Here is a 21991-nt window from a genome sequence, read left to right as displayed (position 1 = left end):
TGCCCGCTGAGAGCCTGCCTGTGGTCCCATGTACAGATTGGGAGGCCTCCCCACCCACCAGCCCCTCCTCCCCTGGGCCACCACCTTTCTCGGCCTCGGCCTTGATCCCTAGGCAGTTAGAAAGTAAGAGTGGGATAGGAGCCCCAAAGAGACAGTGACGGCAAGACATCACACTGGAGCCCGTGTTTCTGCCTCTATTGAGTGTGGCTCTGCACAGGGGTGAGCCGGTCACCTGATGTACAGATTGTCAGTGTAACAGATGCTGAAGGATACTCAAAGCGCCCCCGCGCGTGAGCGGTGCTTGTGTCCTTTCGGTGCCGGGTGAGAGGGGAGGGGATGCGGCGTCTACATTCACGTGGGCCGGTTCAGTCCCGTTCAGCTTCCTCTCCTGACCAGGGATCTGGCCTATTGGGCTCCTGAACGGCCAGGTCGCATGCTGGGAGGGGTCTGTTCATACGTAGTGGTTAGACCCTTGTTCTGTCTTCAGGCCCAGGAGCCTTTTCAGGGGAATGTTCAAAACCGCCAGACTGTTCTCTGTGCATTTTTGTTCTGTGAATCCCTCAGATCACTCCTCGGCCTTTGGGAGCATTGTCTCAAATGGAGATGGGGAGCTTGCTAGGCTGGGTTCCTGGGAACACCGAGGCGTTCCTTCATAAACCATCACCGTGTTCCCGTCTGGCATTTGGCAGCTTGTCCTGGAAATCTGGCCCCAGTGACAGGAAGCCTTATCTCCCCATTGTTCTGAGGATCAAGTCAGAATGGCTTGCTCAGGTCACTTAACTAAAGCAGGAATTCTTGCGACAATGAGCTACGTGGTTCTCGGGTGTTCTTAGAAGTCCCAAAGGACAGACCACCCTATCCTAAGAAGCCGAAGGGGCGCTAGCTGCCCTCACTGCGTCTTGTCCTCCTTGACGTTGGGCACCCAACCCCTCCGTGGTGGGTCCAGCCTGCTCCAGCAGGAGCTCAGGACTGGCTGTGAAACAGGGTGGCCGGGAAGACACACCGGCCCGTGCATTCTCTGGCAGCCTTCTCTGAGCACAGGTCAAAGCGAACCCTTGCGATCACATAAGCCTTTAGACGGAACTAGCAGCTCCCCAGCTCCTGTCCTCTGCCCTCTGAGGGAACACAGCTGTGGCCACAAGCAAGAGGATGAGCAAGGCCTGGGCAGCGCCCAGAGCTAGAGACCCAGGTCCCAGAAGGGAGAGCTGGAGCCACTTCCAGGTGTAGGTGAGGAAGAGGCCCAGGCCGCTGGCCAGCAGCGCGGAGGATGTGGCCAGGAAGCCCATGGCCAGCTGCCACTCCCCCTCGTTGTTGTTGCACCAGGCCAGGAGGAGAGGCAGGGGGACGAAAAGGGTGAGGACCAGGGCGCCGTACACGCCGAGCCTGGCCAGGGCCAGGCCCACCCGAGGCACGCCCAGGGCCTCCAGCTCCGGGAACTGGTAGCACTGCAGGGCGCCGGCGCCCTCATGCCAGAGACAGAAGTTGTAGAAGCCGACCCTGAGGTTGGGCAGGTCCACAAGGTTGCCGGCCTTCCAGAGGAGAGCAAAGAAGAGCAGGCAGATGACCGTGATCGTGAGGGCCATTGTGCTGAGGAACAGCAGCTGGCTCCGCCGCTTTGACTTCAGGACAATCATCTTCATGCCCTTCGCAGGGCGCCTCCTGGGTCCCTGTAGGGGAGGTCACACCGTGAATGTCCAGCTTGCCCTGCCTCCCTCCCAGTTTCTTCTCAAGCTCCTGTTCTGGAATTCCACAGAAACTTGTGGCCTACTTCCTTCAAGACAAAACCAAACCCAGCCCCGGCCACGGCTGCCCATTGTGGTGGGCAGTGCGGGGAGTGGTGGCCAGCGGTGGCCCCTGGGGACCGCCCTGGCGATCAGCTTCTGGAAGCCCCCTTGGGAGGCGCAGCCCCTCCCCTCTCCCCATGCTGGCTGGAGGGTCTGCCTGACCACCCCACACTCGTCCTGCACGTGGAAAGACAGAGGAAGCCCGTGAGAGGGGACTGGATGTGGACAGGCTGTCGGGGAGGGTAGCGTCCGCCGCACAGGCTGCTGCCACAGGTTACTGTGGACGGGGTGGCTCGTCGGCTGCAGAGATTTATTTTCCTGGTTTTGGAGGGTCGCAAACCCCAAATCAAGGCACTGGCTGATTCCGGGTGTAGTAGGGGCCTGATTCCTGGTTCCCAGACTGTCCACCTTTTGCTGTGTCCTTGTGGGGTGGAAGGGACAAGGGAGCTCTTAGGGGCTTCTTTTTTTAAGGCACTGATCCTATTCAAGAGGGGATAGTGTGAATCCCTGCTCTAGCCCTAATCACCTCCCAGGGCCCCACTTCCAAATGCTGGGGGTTAGGCTTCAGTGCACAAATTTGGAGGGACACAGACGTTCAGTCTGCAGTAGGCGGCTGATGAGAATAAGGATTTATCAGCAACTCCTTTGGCAGAGACAGAAAGATGTATCAAATATTAAAATGAAGTGTTTAGTCCATGTTATTAGACTGGTAGGGTGAGAAGTTTTTAACCAGTCCAACCCATGGCATGGGAAAAATTGCCAACAAGAACATAGTTTGCACAATTTTGCATATTAACAGATGTTTGTAAAAGCCTGTATCTAAGTTTTTGATGGATGTAGGAATTTCGGGGTGTCGGATGGACTTCCAGGGCTGGAATCCAGATTTATACCACTGTGTAGTGGGAAATAAGATTCCACTTGCCTCAGTGGTCCAGGAACCAGTAGGCTGGGAGTTGGGTTGCCTGTGTATAAATGCTCCGTCTTACTTCTCCTATTTCAAGCCTGTTCCACTTGGGCTTTTTGAAAAAAAGGTTATCATCAAGCTTAATGCAAAAAGATTCCTGGGGCTTCTCAGAAGAGATTGTACAGCCGCCTCACACAGCAGCTCCCCAGGCACCCAGAGCCTTTGTTTTTCACTTCCTGTCCTCTCTGGACTGACCTTTTGGAGGTTTTCAATAGAGAATGAAACAAAATAAAACTGGAGCTGAGAGGCCCGTGAGCAGACGTGCGGGTGGCAGTCCTGGTTTCCTTCCTCTCGGCCCTTCGTGCAGATAGAGTTCAGTCCCAGCTCCACCGCCTGGGGCAGCTGAGAACTTGAACCTGGGTTCTCCAGACCGGCCCTGCTGCCTTCGGTCTTCCCTCCCTCGCTTTGCTCCTGCCCACCGTCCCCCTTCCCGACCGCCCACCCCCTCAGCTGCTGCCCCTCAGTTCAGTCCAGTCCAGTCGCTCAGTCATGTCCGACTCTTTGTGACCCCATGGACTGCAGCACGCCAGGCCTCCCTGTCCATCACCAACTCCCTGTTTTCTGCCTCTCTGGGTTCTGCTGATTTTTCACCAACTTTCTCAGGCTACTTCAGCCCACACTCTGATGTAGCTGAAGGCCAGGTTATGTGTTCCCCCCTGCTGTAATCTTTCTGGGGAACAGTCTGTCTATTTTATCCCCAGAATGGTGCCTGATACACAGTAGGAACTTTTGTTTTTTTGAATGAGTGAAAATGGCACATAGCGTCCTTTAGGTGCCGCACGTACTGATCTGTCGGACCTCTAACAAGACGCAGAGCTTCGTGAGGTGAGGGGCTGTGCTGGGGTCTGCTCCGCGCTTCCAGGGGTGTGGACAGAGAGCCTGGGGGCTCGGCTTAGCCTCTTTTTTCTAAACATGTCCCAGTGAAAGGATATGGTTATTTGGTTGGAAAACCCTAGGGCACCCTCCTCTGCCTTCCTAAGAGCCTACCCCGGTTTTTTGTTTGGTTTTGGCCTTTAACAATCCTTGTAATCCTGTTCTCAGCCCAGTGAGCTCTTTAATTCCCTTTAATGATAAGCCTGTGCTTCCCTCAGCGGGCAGAAGGCAGACTGCTGAGTCACTGTTGCTATTTTTAAGTGAAGTCTTTCCTGTTTTTAATAAAGTAATGCATGTTGGTTGTAGAAAATCAGAAAAATGTGAAAGTATGGAGACAAGACTAAAAATCATTCATAACGTCAAGGTTGTAGAAATAACCACCCAGCAACACATTTCCTTCTATACTGTTTTATGTAGCTGGGGTTGCACAAATATGTGTGTGTGTATCCTGCTTTGTAAACATCCCTGTCACGTGAATATTTCCCTTTGTCACTAGAAATGTTTCCTAAACAATGTTTTTAAGGGCTGGGTTAGCTGTACTATCATGTATGGTTGATATATTCTGTTTTATGACATTGTTTTGGTGCACGGTTTATATGTCCTGTTTTACAACACTGTTTTGCAGTACTGTAAATAACGCCGTGGTGGCTGTGTGTGTGAATCAGTGTATTCCTCCCCCAGAAGTTTGAGAGTGCTTGTCTCATACATCTTACTGAATTTTCCCATCTTTTCATCTTTGATGATGAAAAATGATACAGCATTGCTGTTGTTGACTAAGGTTTAACGTTTCTCTAGTGTTTGTTGACTCTTTTTTTTTTTTTTTTTAAATCAGAGCAGGTGGAATGCTGTCAGTTCCTTTTTTTTCCCATAGTTTTTAGTTTTGGTTTTTGTCAGTGTACGTGAGCTGTTTATAAATAAAGGCTGCTAGCGTTTTGCTGTCATAACGGTCGTCATAAAGCATAACCCTTTTGTGGCAGTGGCGCCCCCGAACCAAGACACAAATCTGGACTCCGTAAGTGTGTGGCTTCACGTTTGTCACCAGAAGGAAAATACTCTCAGACTATTCATCTGAGGCACTTCGTGTTTTTTTTTCCAGTTTAAGCACCTCTGAAGTTTTCACATCAATAGGATGATGGTTGGAAGAGGCACAGACATAGGGTCCCGGTCTTTAAATTATGTTCTTGCCACTTACTGTTGAAAGAGCGAGACCTCCCTGAGGCCGTGTCAGGGAGGATTAGAGCCCCGGCGGGTTGTCGCCCTGCCAGGCCCTCTGGCTGCCCACGCCCTGAGTACAGGGCTCCTGGCAGCAGAAAACGGTGCCCGGGGAGCTTTCCCAGCGCGGGTACACCCCTGGCCTCTCCCCTGACTGTAAGCAACACTTGAGAAGGGCTGACCGCGCAGGGGGCCGGCTCTTGCCACCGACACTGGTTTGTTTACTTCAGATGGCCGGAGGCCCAGTGCGTGCTCTCTCTAGCTGCAGAATCAGAATGGACTTTTCCAAACTTCCCGTCGACCTTCTGTTACAGAGGAGGTCTGTAGCTACAATCTCCAGCTCCCAGGCACTTCTTTCTTATATGCTGGAATATCTGCCAGCTTAATCATTATGTGCCTTGTATACAAATACTGATCATGCACTTATTTATAACTTCTGATTTGTCACTGGGGCTTCCCTGGTGGCTCAGTGGTAAAGAACCCGCCTTCCAATGCAGGAGACGGGGATTTGATCCCTGGCTCGGGAAGATCCCCCGGAGGAGGAAATGGCAACCCACTTCAGTATTCTTGCCTGGAAAATTCCATGGACCGAGTAGCCTGGCGGGCTACAGTCCGTGGGGTGGCAAAGAGTGACTTAGGCACTAAAAACAATTTGTCACTGCTCTAATCGTGGTGTCACATATTCTGTTTCCATCTGTCCCAACATGTGAGATGCCCACACAACTCCCTCTCTATGCTGACTTAGCAAAAATACTACCCTCCCACCCCTGTAGTCACTCATGTCATTCTGTTTTTTCAGTTCATTCTTCCTGCCTGAAGGTCTAATGATACTCAGTGACAAGACTTTATATGTACAGTTGGACCTTATTTAGTTTCTCGCCATTTGCCCGGGTTCACCACCTGTATGTCTGTCCCAAGAGATGCGTCCTAGGGGCCCCTGCACTGCCCCTCACATCAGAGGCCACCGGCGGGAAATTCTCCTTCATCCATGAAGTGTTTAATAAGCCCTTCTAGGTGCCCATGGGGGAGGCAGGCAAGTGTCTACAAGGGTGCCCTTTAGTCCCCGCTCCCTCCCGGAGGGTGGGGACGAGACTGGAGCGCCTGGATTCCTGGGCCGGGGAAGAGCACCGTGCGCTGTGCCTGGCAGGTGTGTCGTGTGGAGCTCGTTACCGGGGAGACTGGGTGCCGCGGGCGTCCACTTTGCCGGGACGACGTTTGCAGTCATGTGGCCTCCCTCCTGCTTCCTCGGGAGCAGGGCTCCCGGGGCTGTGAGTGCCCCTGTCGCCCCCGGGCGCCTTCTGCCCTTATTCCTGCTCTCCACCCCCTCCCTCAGCTCCTGCCACGCTGGCTTCCGTGGGCATCCTCCGAAACCTTCAGACGAGCTCAGGCCTCTGTGCTGGCATCCCCCTGCCTGGACTGTTCTTCCATTATCACGTGTCTGCCGCCTCCCTTGGGTCTCTGCTCAGAGATCCTTTTCTCAGGGACGCCGTCCCTGGCTGGCCCCTTGACACCGTGAGGCTCCTCCACAGCACCCGGCTCTCTGTGCCCCTCTCCTGCTCTCCCTCGGTAGCATTTCCCACCATCTAACATCCTAAATACTTTGTCTTCAACCTACAGCCCTCAATAGAATGTAAACCTCATGAGGGTAAGGAATTTTATGTTGTGCAAATTAGACAAAAGTCTCTGGCCATCTGTCTCTATCAAAATATGTCTTTAACTGTTATACCCCCAACACTCCCTGGCACGTCTGTGAATATCCACCAGGCAACCTCTGAATGCAGCGTGAACATCAGCCGTGGCCCACAGAGCTTCGTAAATGCCTCCCTCTAATTTTTTTGACCTACTTCTCTGTCCTGGCTCTCTTCCTTCAGGTCCTTCTCTGTTTATTTTTTTCTTTATCCCATTTCCTAAACGTCAGTTTCCTCAAGCGTATCCCCTCTTTCTCAGACATGTGTGTGAGCTTGTAGTTTCAGGGATTGGACAGTGAGGCCACCTGCAAGGATGGACTCCCGTGTGATTGACGGCTGAGGCTGTGGACCAGTCGTTGCCACGGCCCTGAGAACTGCCTGGTGAAACCTGGGTGTTATCATTTGGCAGCCATCAGACGCTGTAGAGCTTGCAAGTTTTGAGGAACAGAAGCTCGAAAGAAAAATGAGTGGGTCTTTAGGTTATTATGGGCTACAAATTCATCTCCCGGGCTTTTTCTTCTCATTAATGACTTAAGAAAGCTGTAGGGGACAATAGAGGGCAGAACTTGCTTCAAGAAGTCTTTGTGATCACTGGAAGGTGTCTGAGAAGGAATCTAGCTTGACTGAGGACTTAATGATTAAGTACTAAACTCAGAATCTTTTTGAGTGTTTACTCTGTGTCAGGCCAGTGTTAAGTTCACTGTGGGAACACATTTACTGTTATCACATCCATGTCCCAGAGAGGAAAATGGAGGCTTTGTGAGGCTCAGTAGCTTCCCCAGGCGAGGCTGGTGCAGCCTGTCGGGCAGGACTGAAATCACTCTAAGAGCCTGAGCTCTGCCTCCCCAGGCCGGGCCCCCGCACGCATCCTCCCCTCCCGCGCTCACATCTATAATGGGCAGACACCCCGGCATTTTCATCCAGCACGGTGGGGATGCTGTGGAGCAGTGCCGCTGAGCATCAGCATTAAAGCTGTGTGTCCAGGGTTCCGATCCCCGCTCTGCCATTGACTAGCTACGTGAACGTCTCTCTGCCTAGGTTTCTCATCTGGAAAATGGGTATAATAATAGAACGTGTTTTGTAGATGTTGTGGGAATTAAATGAGGTGATTTACATGCAGCCTGGGGAACATGACCTAGTAAGTATCACTTAAATTATTATCATCGTGGAGAGGAAGTTGTGGCTCAGAGAAGTGAGTTCTGGGGGAGACGCTAGGGCTGGCGTTCATGACCAGTGTCCCTGGAGGACCCGGCCTCACTGGTGTCTGGTGCTGCTGGCTCCTGGATGGGGTTAGGGACGTGGCGATCAAGCGCTTAGACCTTAGTGCCAGACCAGCCGGGTTCAGGCCCTGTCCTGTCACTCACAGCATGTGACCTTGAGCATGTCACAGGCTTGCCCACGCCAGCATCCCTGCCCTCAGAGCACCCGCTGGCCTGTTCCTGGGGGCTATTGTGAGAGTGGAGGGAGCTAATTTGATCCGTACAAGTGGACTGGTGCCTGCCATGGTGCTGCCCACAAGGCGGTGTTCGGGGAGGAAGGGGAGAGGAGAGAAGAGCCAGGAGAGGCGGAGGGTGGGGCTGCAGCGGGAACAGAGAGGGAGCGAAGCCCAGGGAGGAAAACGCCAGCAGAGGAAAGTCAGAGAAGGAGCCTGGCGGAGGAGAGAGCCGGCTTGCCAGAGGAGGCCCCCGGCCCGGGAAGGGAATGTGTCTGGCTGCGCATAGCTGGGGACGGTGTGTTGGTGGTTTGGGCGTGGCTCCCGACGGAAGCAAACAAAAAGGGAAGAAGAAGGGGAACCGAGTCTGTTTCCTGCAGCAGGAATGTGAGCCCAGGCTCTTAATTCTGAAAACGAGGCCACGGAAGTGTTGCCCGAGTGTGTTAAGACGGCAGCTGCACCCGGGTTTCAGAGGCTGCGTGGACAGCCGGGCCAACAGTGGCTTTTTATGGAACGCCGTGACGTCTGGATGCACTTAATTTTTCCATGTAAATAAAGCAGCTCGGCCAGCAGAAACATGACTGCACCATGAGACTGCAGAGTGGAGCGCCCGCTGCCCCTCCGCCTCCAGCGAGCCACCCGGATAGACTGTCTCAGCGGCCCCGTTAATATTAACTCGCTGTTGGTCCAGTTGTTTTGTTGCTCATTAGCCCTGCTGGAAAGCAGACTATCCAGCTGGGAGCAAAGGTCAAAAAAAAAAATTTCAGTGGGGGGGAAAAAATCCTTAAAAATGAGGAAGTACCTGCACCTTGGGACCCATTCTCGTTTGGTTTTTATTGGGAAGACTTAACAGTGCAGTTAGTTTCCAGGGGCGGGGTGGGGGGGGGCGTGCTAAGATTCACAGGACCCAGGAACTTTCTTGGTGGTCCAGTGGTTAAGACTTCGCCTTCCAATGCAGGGGGTGCAGGTTCAATCCCTGGTTGGGGCCCTAAGATCCCACAGGGACCAAAATATAAAATAGAAACAATATTGTAACAGATTCAATAAAGACTAAAAATGGTCACATCAGGAAAAAAAAAAATCTTAAAAAAAAAAAAAAAGATTCACAGGATTTAAAGCAGAGTTTGAAGACAGGTAACAGTACCAGAAACCAGTGACTGCCTTTGCCTGTCACTCTTTTTTTAAAACTTTTCGGCCACACCCCGTGGCCTGTGGGACTCCTTAGTTTCCTGACCAGGGATCAAATCCATGCCGCCTGCATCGGAAGCTGGAGTCTTAACCACTGGGGCGCCAGGGAAGTCCCTTCAGCTGTCCCTCTTGGTTGCGCTGCTCCTGTCCTCTCTGTCTCCTGCACTCGCCCGGAGTCACTGTCCCCCTGGTACTGACCGGGCCAGGGTTTCATCCTGTGACCCCCGGGGTCACACACCGGGACGGTCCCCTGAGTCACAGGCCCTGGGCAGTCAGCGGCACGCAGGGCGGAGCAGGGGCCTGCCTTCCTTGAGCTTGCACTCTGGCTGGGGCACCAAACACCAAGCACGTATTTTCACAAAGATAATTATAAGTTTTGAAGCGATTTGGGAAGCAGATAAACAGGATGACGTGAAAGAGAGAACCTGGCAGCAGGAAGTGATGAGCCTCCAGTGGAGGGTCAGGGGAGGGCCTGTGTGCGAAGTGGGCATTTGATCTGAGGCCTGAGGGGTGTGAAAGATCCAGGGCAAGAGTCTTCCAGAAGGAGGGGGCAGTGGTTAGAGATACCGCATTGGGAGAGGAACAGACTGGGGGCGGGGTGGCAGCCCCCTGACCACCGGGACAAGACAAGGCTGGATGGGTGAGCGTACCCGGGTCCCTGAGGCCTCGGAGGCCAGGGGGAGAGGTGTGGATTGTGTCCTCACCAGGAGCTGCTGCTTCACCTCAAGGCCCTGCTCCCCAAACCTGAGGCACGTGCCCCAGGCGGCAGGGCCGGGGGTGTGGAGAGCTCCTGAGTTGGGGTGGGGGCAGTGCTGGGCCTTGGCTCTGGCAGTCCTGCCCAGGAGCCCTGCTCTAAAGCTAGTGATCGCAGTTTGCCCCCAGCAGTCAGAAGGAAAGAGGAGGAGGAGGAGGTGAAGATTGATAGACCGTCACTAAGTCTTAGTCCTTCCGTTTTGCAAAAGGTATTTTCTGAGTTAGCCGGAGGGAGCTAAGTCTTCTAGGACTCGCCCTCCACGCCCACACGGGAGGATGCGTCTCTCACCCGGAGCTTGTAGCGCACATAAAATGGCTTCATAACTCAAGCAAGATAACTCACAGCCAGTCTCAGACAAACTGAGCCGTCCATGCGCTGGGGCCCCCCCTCCTCCGCCCAGAGAGCGGATCTTCCCTGGTCGCTCGTGGAGGGCCGCTCACTGAGGCCTGGTGCTTGCCGGTGGGCGGGATGCTGCGGGCGGGCTGCTCGGGAAGGGGCTGATGTTGCGGCTCCTGTGTGTTCTCTGCTCTGCCAAGGTCTCTGCTGTCAGACCTCCACCTCCCTCCTGCTGCCGAGTGGGCAGTAGGTCTGTGTCCTCACAGAAGATCTGGGGATCTCCTCCCAAAGCCCACAGGTTTTGGCTGATGAAGTTCATTTGTGTATTGAGGCTCATAAAATGTGGCTCCAGTGACCTGGCCCCGGTCACAAATCTAAACCCAAGTCAGCCTGCGCGAGAAACACCTGTCTAGGAAGCCTAACATACACCACTCACAGCCCTCCAGCAGCCTCAGCCAGTTCACCTTCCCTAGGAAGCAGGGCCTGCTGGCTTCGAGGCCAGGGTGTCCTTACAAGTCATATGACTTCTTCCAGTGCTCTGTGGGACTCGCTCTTGCCCCAGATCCCTAGGAAGGGTGCTGCCCTGCTCGTGAGGTGCCATGCTCCCTTGATCTGTGGCTTGTTTTTCCGTGAGTGAAGGAATGAGTCAGGTAGCTACTAAATTGTTTCAGGTTTGTCCTTTTGACAGGGCTGAGAAAACTAAGGTGTGAGTCCAGGGGTGCAGAATAAAGTGTCTTAGTTTCTATAGAACCTACTATGTGTGCCTTTGAGGATTAAACCTCCAAAGATACTTGTTATATATTACTTTGCTTGAAGATGCAATTCACTGGAAGATTCCAAAGGCAGACTGATCACTGGGGTCACTGCAGTGCCCGGCTCCCAGGTAGAGGTGACTAAGGGGAAAGTGGAGCCAACAGAGGAGGGTGGGGAGGCACTGGCTGGATGGCTCAGAGAGCAGACTATCTCAGAAAAGCCACGCCTATGAATACACTGTTAATACACCATTAAGAGTGGCGTTAGAATTCAGTGGAAGGAAGGGCTTTCCTTTAACTAATGCTGAAGCAATTAGTTAAAACTATTTTAGGGCCTTATCTCACTCCACATATCAAAATAAATTTCACATGGACCCAGTAGTGAGATATAAGGAACAAGCAGACAAAAAAGATCTAGAAAAAAGTAAATATTTGACTTATGAATGAAAAAAGAATGCTCTGAGCTTAAAAGCAAATTGAAACTACAAAGGAAAAATGGTACGGATTTAACCAGGAAAATATACACTTCTATACAACGGAAACACAAAATTAAAAGTCAGTGAGCATGGAAAAATATTTGCAACCAATATGGAATGGTTACTATACCTAATATAAAAAAATGTTTATGCCAGAAAGTTAAAAAACATTTAATCCCCATGAAAATGGATGAGGCACATGAAGAGATATTTCACCTGAGAAGGAATGCAAAGTAGTTAACTGTAAAAACCTCTTTTTTGCTTATTTGTACCCTCCACCAGGGTGGAGGTACGTGCGAGGGCTTTTCCCCCACCAGGGAATTCTCTGCGACCCCTGGGTGTCCTGTAGTTCCGTCTGACTCCGTCTACCTGGAGGTGGCACCTCCCACAGGCTGAGGGCGCAGTCCCCGGTCACAAGCTGTGTGGTCACCTGTGCTTCTGACCAACCAGCGACAGCTTGGAGGTCCCCATATCCCCCTCCTCGGGTCTGATTAATTTACTAGAGCGGCTCACAGAACTCCGGCCAGCAGTCTGCGTTATCAGAGTACTGGTTCACAGCCCAGGAGCAGCCACCCTAAAGACGCTCGGGGCAGAGAATGTGGGGAGGGGGCTCGGAGCTGCCATGCCCTGTCTGGGCCTGTCACCCTCCCGGCGCCTCCATGCATCCATCAGCCCAGAAACCCTTGAACCCTGTCCTTTAGGGATTTTTTATGAAGGTTTCTTTACTCAGGTGTGATCGATGAAATCGTTGGCCCATTGATGACATACTCTATCTCCATCCCTCTCACCTCCCTGGAGGTTGGGGCTGAAGGTTCCAACCCTTTAAGTATGTGGTGGTTTTCCCTGGCAACCAGCCCCTCTCCTTAGGGACTTTCCAAAAGTCGAGTCATTAACATAAACTCAGAGGTGGTTGAAAAGGGTTTGTAATGAATTAAAAAAAACAAAACAAAACACATTTATCTCTGTTATCACTTAGGAAATGCCAAGGGTTTTATGGGGACAGAGATGGAATATCTGTTTCTTATTGTAAATCACTCTGTCACATTAACTAACATGAAAAAAAAGTCTACACCTCAAGTAAATAATCAAAGATATGCCAAATAGTCTGAGTTTCCCTATCAAAACTGCAGATAAAAACACTTGATACCAAGAGTGCAATAAAACTGGCATCTTCATAGAATAATGGTGGATGTGAAAATTCTTACAAACTTTCTGGGAGGCAGTAGAGCAAAAAGCACTAAAAACACTAAAAATCATCATACCCCTTTGGGCAATTAATTCCCCTTATGAGTCAGGCAGCAATCAGAAATGCCGTCAGTGATTTATATACAGGAATGTTTATCATAGTATTACTTTAGCCAAAAATGAGAAGCAACATTAGAATCAAATTATGACATATCAAGATAATAAAACTCTATGTAGCCTTTAGAAAGACCAGGTCTAAAATCACACTATACAGTGTGACCACAAGAAAGATACTAAGGAAATGTTCTAAAATGTTGATGTTAGTTCTGGTATCTCTAGGCATTATGGGCAAGAGTTCTTTTCTTTTCGCATTAAAAATATTTCCAGAGTCATGTGTTCTATTTATGTAAAAGTGAAATTTAGAAAACAGTGTTAGTGATTAGATAAAGCAGGTGGGTTGGCCGGAAAGAGTGTTGAGAAAGGGGAATATGCAAAATCAAAAGGAGACTGTCATAGGCACGGATTTGGGAGTTTGGGAGAGGTGAGGTTTAGGAAGAAGATACTGAAAAATGCACTTCAGTTGTCACGAGGGAGGAAGGAAAGACAATCCCAAGTACATGCGTGTTTATCTTTTCCCAAGGAGCGTTTGATTTTACAGGTGAAGAAGCTAACTGGAAATTTTAGGGGAAACATCTGCACCAACAGAACTAAAATCCCACTGTGAATTTCCATCAAGTTGTGAAAAGCAATGTAATCTAATAACACCAGGTCTAAAAATCTCTTAGATCCTACTGTCTTCTTTCTGAGTTGAGAGCAGAGAGGTCTTTCTGACAGTCTTAGTCCACAGTGCGTATTTTCAGGAGGACTCATGGTATTCCTGTTTAGCTACTGCAAGCCTGTGATCTGCTTTTGTTTGGCCGCCTTTTCCACTTCATGCGCCATAGACTATTATTTGTGTAGACGCGGTGCAAAATCCCACTGCCCATTGCTCTCCTCGGCATTTCTAACCAGTCATATTGGCATTACCTGCACCGCCTTAGAGGCCAGAGGCCCACAGGCTGATGCTGAAGGGAGTAGGGGGAAGGAGGAGGGGAGAGCTGAGCTCTTGGAGGTGGGTCATCCATGGGGGTGGGCGGTGGTCCCCAGACCCTGACTACCGGTTGTTTCCCTGGTTCTGTGGCTAGAATGCAGGGTCTGAGAGGAAAGCCCACTTGTCTTCAGAGCAGCAGGCATCTGGGCGAGCTGTTGGGCACACAAGGCAGGTACTTACCGAAAAGAAGATGCAGAACGCACAAAGCGCTTTTCAAGAGGAAGAGCAGGAAATCAGGTTCGGTGGGTTCTTCTCTCTCGCTGACTTCCTAGTGTCCAGGCTCCAGAATCCAGGCCGGTGGAGAGGGGCCGGCAGATCAATGCAGCCCCGGGCTTATGACTGGCTGGCAGGCATGTCGTGCCTAAGTAAACAGCTCTCTGAACTTTGGCACATTTCTGCTGACTGATGACACTGTCCCCTGATTTCACTTTCATTTCTTGCCGGTGGCTTGTGACTTTTCAGAAAGAAAGAATGTAAACAACGTTGCTCTTCTCCAAACTGGGCACTTTACCCACACCTGAGTCAACCAGCCAGCAGACCTAAATAGCCAGGTAAGTGTCTGGATGACAACACACAACGATTCCAGAAAGGAGACTGGCCAAGACACTTTCAAAACTCCTCATGTTTTAAACCGAGATAAACACAACCTAGAATCTTACTCAGAAGGGACCCTCAAGATGGACTAGTCCAAGATTCCAGACCCCGGTGACTGCGTGGAAGCACCTATGCCTCTGTCCTTGCCGTTTCAGAAATCAGCTTTGCAGGATGACTGGGGGTCCCTGGACACAAAACCGTGTCTTTTTAGCGTCCTCACCAGGGTGTTTAGGCCCATGCTAGAGCAGCTGGAACATCTCCTTTCAAAATAAGAGCAGAATGGAGCTCTTATTTTTGTAATCATAGGGGCTCCTAGCCAGAGTTTAAAAATTGCTTTCTGTGCTCACATGACCAGCTGGAAATTCCAATTTGGGGTTAAGCTCGGTTAAGTCAGTAGACAGCTACCTAGTAATATTTCCGAATCCTTCAGGGTTCCTCTTCCCCTCCCTGTCCTTCCTGCAAAGGACTTAATAGAACTGTTGCATTTTTCCCCCCCTTTTTATTTTCTTTAAACTCAAACCCTAGAAAGAGGTGATGTGATCTAATGAAAAGAACAGAAACCTTGGGATCAGGGAGCTGTGCTGCAGATTAGCAGATTATTTAACATCTCTGAGCATCAGTTTCTCATCTATAGAATGGAAACAATACCTACTTTGCATGGCTGTTGTGGAAATTGGAGATTATGCATCAAGGTTCTTAGTACAGTACTGGGCACACAGTAATGATAACTGTTATTATTAAAAGCAGGATTTCTGAATGTCTTCGTAGCCTTCATAGTAATGCCTTCAAGGCAGACACAAAATTAATTCTTTTGTACTAATATAAACTAGTCATGAAAATTGAACACTGTTGAATGAAGTGACATAGTACAGGAGAGATGGAAGTATACATTTAAAATTTTTATTTGAAGTTAGAATGCACATAGTTTTTAGAGTCAAGAGTTTGTCAAGCTTGTTATGGAAAACAGCAGTCCCACATTATCCCCTTCTTCTCCAGGGTAAGCACTTCACCTGTTTTACCTGATTCTCTAGGTATTTATGTTTACATTTACATTCAGTTCTGTATGTAACATGCTTGTAATGGTACAACTTGGTTCTTCAGTTTCAAGCATAATTTTTATACGTAGCTTTTTTCCTCCTCACTCCTGTTCCATAAGTACAAGTCCTCATTCCCTCTTTCAAATTGGTCACTGTTTAAACTGATCCTCAGTGTCTACAATATTGTAAATATGTAAATACCATATATCAAATCTCAGATATGCAGATGATACTACCCTTATGGCAGAAAGTGAAGAACTAAAGAGCGTCTTGATGAAAGTGGAAAGAGGAGAGTGAAAAAGTTGGCTTAAAACTCAATATTCAGAAAACTAAGATCATGGCATCTGGTCCCATCACTTCATGGAAAATAGATGGGGAAACAGTGGCAGACTTTATATTGGGGGGCACCAAAATCACTGCAGACAGTGACTGCAGCCATGAAATTAAAAGACGCTTGCTCCTTGGAAGAAAAGTTATGACCAACCTAGACAGCATATTAAAAAGCAGAGGCATTACTTTGTCAACAAAGGTCCGTCTAGTCAAGGCTATGGTTTTTCCAGTGGTCATGTATGGATGTGAGAGTTGGACTGTGAAGAAAGCTGAGCGCAGAATTGATGCTTTTGAACTGTGGTGTTGGTGAAGACTCTTGAGAGTCCCTTGGGCCACAAGGAGATCCAGCCAGTCCATCCTAAAGGAAATCAGTCCTGAGTATTCATTGGAAGGGCTGATGCTGAAGCTGAAACTCCAATACTTTGGCCACCTGATGTGAGGAACTGACTCCTTGGAAAAGACCGCAGTGCTGGGAAAGATTGAAGGCGGGAGCAGAAGGGGATGGCAGAGGATGAGATGGTTGGATGGCATCACCGACTCAATGGACATGCGTTTGGGTAAACTCTGGGAGTTGGTGATGGACAGGGAGGCCTGAAGTGCTGCAGTCCATGGGATCGCAAAGAGTCGGACATGACTGAACAACTGAACTGAACTGACGTACCATGTATAGTAGCTGAATCAGGTAGAAAATGATGATTTCCTTTCTTTTCCTGCATAAATGTTTATCTTATTCTACAGGTGATACTCACCTTAAGTTTCTGTTTGTTTCCTTGGTTTTCTGTGTATTTTATACTAACCCAGCCCTTAAGTCTGCCTGGTATTTTTCAAGGAATTTTTATGCATGGTGTCTGATCTTCTCCCAGGATAATCCCCACCAGTGCCTTCCAGCCTGCTCCAGTCTGGACTGATACCCCGCTGTCGTCCTGGCATTTCATTTCACCACCACCATCCTGGGGTTCTTACTGCCTCTCTCCAGTGTTGGATCACTTATTTCCTACATCAAAGGCTTTTTTCAAGCTATTCTTTATCTACTCTTAAATTTGATCAAATATAGAAGAATATAGAATTTTAGGTTAAAAATAATTTGCCTTTATACTTTTGAAAGTCTTGTTCCATTCCATCTAGCTTTTACTAAAGTTGAGAAGGTTAAAGCCATCCTGCCTTCTGGCTTCCAGAATGGCCTCCTGTCCTAGCCTCATCCTTGTAGCTTTGTCTTACAACACTAATTGTTATTTTAGTAGGTTTTTGAGAAGGAGCAAAATTAAATATGTGTCCAGTTTGCTAGTTTTTACTGAAAGTCTAATTTTTTTTAAACCCTAGGAGGGTGCTCTGGCAGCACAGTGGCCTTCCGAGTTTGCTGCTTTATCAAACTCCTGTGTGTGCTCTGCTTCGTCACTCAGTCGTGTCCGACTCTCTGCGACCCCGTGGACTGTAACCCGCCAGGCTCCTCTGTCCATGGGATTCTCCAGGCAGGAACACTGGAGTGGGTAGCCATGCCCTCCTCCAGGGGCTCTTACCGACTCAGGGATTCTTTACCGTCTGAGCCACCAGGGAATTCCCATGAATACTGGAGTGGGTAGCCTATCCCTTCTCCCGGGATCTTCTGAATCCAAGAATAGAACCCAGGTCTCCAGCACTGCAGGTAGCCCCATCAAGCTCCTAGGCTCCCCTTAACTGCTAACCACCCACATCTCCATTGTTTTTGATAGCATCCTTAGGAACTTCTCCACATTCCATTTCAAACAAATCAGTATAAGTAGGGGGCACTCCAGAGCTCTCAGTCTTGGTCACACACTGCACAGAGTGGCGTTTCCCTCACTCTCCACTGGGGTGAAGAGGGAAGTGGGTTGTGGTTTAAGTGCCATGAACTCTCACTGCCCTTACTGAGATTCAGCAGACTTTTTAAAATAAATGTTTCTTCACTTGTTAAGTGTTGTTGGGACAGTTTCTTTATAGAAGAATATTTATTTATTTGGCTTCGCCGGGTCTTAGTAGCAGCATGCGAGATCTTACTTGTGGTGTGTGGGATCTAGTTCCTTGATGTGGGATTGAACCCTGGCTCCCTGCATTGGGACTGTGGAGTCTTAGCCATTGGACCACTTGGGAAGGGAAAGGAAGTCCCTTAACCATTTCTAAAGACTTAATTTGTTTTTTTTTAAAACCAGTTTTGGTATTCTCACTGGGGAGTGGATGGAGGGTTTTCTCAGGTTGTAGTTCTAGAACTGGATTTGTGCCCCTTTATTATTTTTTAAAGGGAAAAAATTTTAACTGCATAAAATCTAAAGACATTTAGATAGCAAAGAATATCATGAACAAATCTGAAATGATAAATTACAGAAAATTACAAAATAAGAAACAATGGTTGTAAATTAATAAAAGTACTGATAGGTTCAGCTGGGAATGTCTTTGTGGTTGTTTAGGGTTTTGTTTTCTTTTTTATTTTATTTTATTTTATTTTATTAGTTGGAGGCTAATTACTTCACAACATTTCAGTGGGTTTTGTCATACATTGACATGAATCAGCCATAGATTTACACGTATTCCCCATCCCGATCCCCCCTCCCACCTCCCTCTCCACCCGATTCCTCTGGGTCTTCCCAGTGCACCAGGCCCGAGCACTTGTCTCATGCATCCCACCTGGGCTGGTGATCTGTTTCACCATAGATAATATACATGCTGTTCTTTCAAAACATCCCACCCTCACCTTCTCCCACAGAGTTCAAAAGTCTGTTCTGTACTTCTGTGTCTCTTTTTCTGTTTTGCATATAGGGTTATCGTTACCATCTTTCTAAATTCCATATATATGTGTTAGTATGCTGTAATGATCTTTATCTTTCTGGCTTACTTCACTCTGTATAATGGGCTCCAGTTTCATCCATCTCATTAGAACTGATTCAAATGAATTCTTTTTAACGGCTGAGTAATATTCCATGGTGTATATGTACCACAGCTTCCTTATCCATTCATCTGCTGATGGGCATCTAGGTTGCTTCCATGTCCTGGCTATTATAAACAGTGCTGCGATGAACATTGGGGTGCACGTGTCTCTTTCAGATCTGGTTTCCTCAGTGTGTATGCCCAGGAGTGGGATTGCTGGGTCTTATGGCAGTTCTATTTCCAGTTTTTTAAGGGATCTCCACACTGTTCTCCATAGTGGCTGTACTAGTTTGCATTCCCACCAACAGTGTAAGAGGGTTCCCTTTTCTCCACACCCTCTCAAGCATTTATTGCTTGTAGACTTTGGATAGCAGCCATCCTGACTGGCGTGTAATGGTACCTCATTGTGGTTTTGATTTGCATTTCTCTAATAATGAGTGATGTTGAGCATCTTTTCATGTGTTTGTTAGCCATCTGTATGTCTTCTTTGGAGAAATGTCTGTTTAGTTCTTTGAAGCTGATAAACCAATAACAATTTACTAAGGTAAATATTAAGCTACTTATATAGACTTCTAATAGATACATATATTGTAATAGTCTTTTGTCCCCCTCTGTTTCACATATCTCCATCTAGTTGTGTAAAACACTGATGATGGTTTAATTAAGAGTAAAAATACAGCACTTATATCTTCTAATTCTAGGGGGCTTAATGAAATGTAAATAACATATCACAATCAAAACCATATGTATTTAAAAATACTCTTAGGAATGAATAGTTCTATCAAACAATAAGAAAAAGACAAAAAATCAAGTAACAGCAGTTAAACTAAATCAAGGTTAATCTAAATCACTTTTAAAGAGAGAGAAAGCAACCCATCAGATGTCCTGCAGTGCATGTGGATGCTCTGGAGAGGGCTGCTCTGAAATCTGAAATGAACCTGCATGGGACCCTGCATCCCTTGTGGTGACCTCATGGTGTGACCCTCATCCTTCCTTGGAACTGGAGACGTTGTCATCCTCTGTACGATCTTCTCTAAAGAGAGCAGGTAAACTTACCACCAGCAGCACAGTTTGAGTAAGACACTGTAAGGGATCCCTTTTATCACTGCCTGTCTTACTCACGTGTAATAGTTTGCAAGCACTTCTCTTTTTCTGGCCCTTCAGTTCCCACACTCCTCTGTCCCTCGTCTTCTTGGGAAGGCAGATTTAGGTTTTCCTGAAAGATGAGTGTTTTCATCCAGACCATCCATTATTTCCCTTTGAAGTTGTTATACACATTTTTTCCTGAGATGCTTTAGGCTTTAGTTAGTTGGGACGAGAAGGATTCCCATCCCTTTCTGACTGGTTGCATGTATTCTTGAAGGTGAGTCATTAGCACACCATGACGTGAGAGTTAAGGAATATCGCTTTTTGATTCAGTTTGATCTGCTGTGTCCTCAAGTGAAGAGTGGACCCTTCCACATTTAAGTGCTGCCTAACGCAGACTTTGTACCCTTGGAGGACTGGCCTCTGCGAAAGGCAGTTTGAGGCCTTTTATAGGTTTGTGTAAACTAATCTTTTCACTGACATAACAATATTCTTTATCCAGGGCAGAAAAACTTTTGACTAGCCCTTTATTCTTCCTTAAACTATGTTGGCTTCTTACTAAAAAATAAATCACAGAAGCACCTACTGAAGGAAAACCCAAGGGGCTTTGCTTCAAGTAGTCAGAGAACACCGTCAGAGCGCGGCTCAGGAGCAGCCAGACAGCTAGTCCTGTGGCCGTCTGAAGGCCCTCCGAGGCTCCAAAGGCACGGACGCCAGGCCTCTGGCTGATAGGATGCCGTGAACCACACTGTCTGCTTCTGCCCCTCTGGAGTGAGTACATCTAAAACAAACAAGTGCCTGGCACGCAGGCTAGACCATCAGTGGGGCAGGGCAAGGGAGGCCTAGTTGAATAAAATGTTACACGCTTTGTTCTGTTCACTGTTGCACACATAGAAAGTGATATTTGTCCTGTGTGTCAGGAAAATGTAAAGGTTGACAGCAGTCAGAAAAGAACCCACAAGCTGCGGCTACTCTGGGCCCCACCTGATGTTGCATAAAGCCAGAGAACAGAGTGGCGTCGTGCTGTAACCTGCTCTCTGAACACAAGCGCGTCAGGGCATAGTGCCGAGACGTGCCGGAGCAGAGGACGCACGGGCCACGTTCCTGGGTGAGGCTCTCCAGATCTGGAATTTCCTTCTGTAGCCCTGAAGCCTGATCCTGCCTACAGAGGTTGCAGGGGTCTCTCTTCTCTGTAGGCCCTTTTGAGCCTGTGTCGGGCAGTGCAGACAAGCCGGGCCAGAGAAATGAAGGGCCTCCCCCAAGGTATTTCCTCACTGACCTGGAGTTCGGTTAGAACTCGGGAGAAATCAGAGGAACTGTCGATGTCTTCACCTTTCGTGTCATCTCAGTGGAGCCTTGTCGTAGTTCAGTCCAGGTACTCTCAGATGGGATGACTCTGCCCCAGGTGCCTGCCCTCGGGTGGCCCTGCCACCATCGGCACAGAGCGTCTTCAGAACTGTTGTTACCTCTGCTGAGGGAGTGCGTCATTCTATCAGCGAACTGTGCCATCTTTTATTTCTTTAAACAGAACCTCACTCTCCGGGTATCTCTCTAGCAGACTCAGGCCCAGAGCCTCTCTTGTCCATCACGGAGGACTCTGCCATGAATGGTTCTCTCCTCACAGACTTTTCCCAAAGAAGAAAGGATGGAACAATCTGCAGAGACTGGTCTGGGAATCCTGGAGGGGCCTCCAGGATTTGGGTCAATGGTCCATCTAGGAATGTGGAGAACAGAGGCTCTTACCAGGCTTGGAGGCGAGGGGTGAAGATCGCCAAATGCTTGATGAAGTGATAGTTGTTTCTTTCTTTATAGTTTATTTGTTTGAAAGACAAGTTGCCAACTAGGAGTTCATGTTTCTGAAAGTAGAGAATTTGGCTGTGGTAGTATAGAAGGAGATGTTCCTATGAAAAAACAATGACAAGTAAACCCCTTTTATGTGCAGAAAGGGTGCCCACCTTTCTGGGATAAAGGTGAAATACAACTTTTGGTGATAATGGGCAGATCATTCTTATCTTAAAGCCTAATTATAAAAGAACAATTTAATGGTATCAGGATGAAAGCCCTAGAGTTAGTGTATGTCTTTGTTTCCTGTTATAAAGCCCTTCTGCCGAGGTCAGTAGCATCAGTGCCAAGTCAGAAACCCAGGCTCTATCAGGCATCGCTGTTGCCTTGTGTGGGGAACCAAAGATGGTGCAGAATCTGGGTCACGTCTGCGGAGAGGATGGGGTCACAGCTCATACTTAGCCTACCTGTCACAGAGGCCTTCATTTGAAAAGTTTTTTCTTCTTTTTTGTTGGACATGAAGTTCAGGTTTGCCAATACCACACTTGTCT

At 48.6% G+C, this 21991-nt stretch overlaps 1 protein-coding gene across 1 annotated transcript; it reads right to left on the bottom strand.

Annotated features, from left to right (window-relative positions):
• Positions 1-180: 180 nt before the first annotated feature.
• TMEM140 (transmembrane protein 140) lies at positions 181-14585 on the bottom strand. Its single transcript, XM_043872942.1, has 2 exons — positions 13915-14585; positions 181-1667 (listed from the first exon to the last, which is right to left on the bottom strand). The coding sequence occupies exon 2, from the start codon at positions 1638-1640 to the stop codon at positions 1074-1076; it is 567 nt and encodes a 188-aa protein (XP_043728877.1). The 5' UTR covers positions 1641-1667; positions 13915-14585; the 3' UTR covers positions 181-1073.
• Positions 14586-21991: the final 7406 nt, after the last annotated feature.

This window comes from Cervus elaphus, chromosome 18, assembly GCF_910594005.1.
Source record: "Cervus elaphus chromosome 18, mCerEla1.1, whole genome shotgun sequence".
NCBI lineage: Eukaryota > Metazoa > Chordata > Mammalia > Artiodactyla > Cervidae > Cervus > Cervus elaphus.
This window is presented reverse-complemented; position numbering and strand designations above follow the sequence as displayed.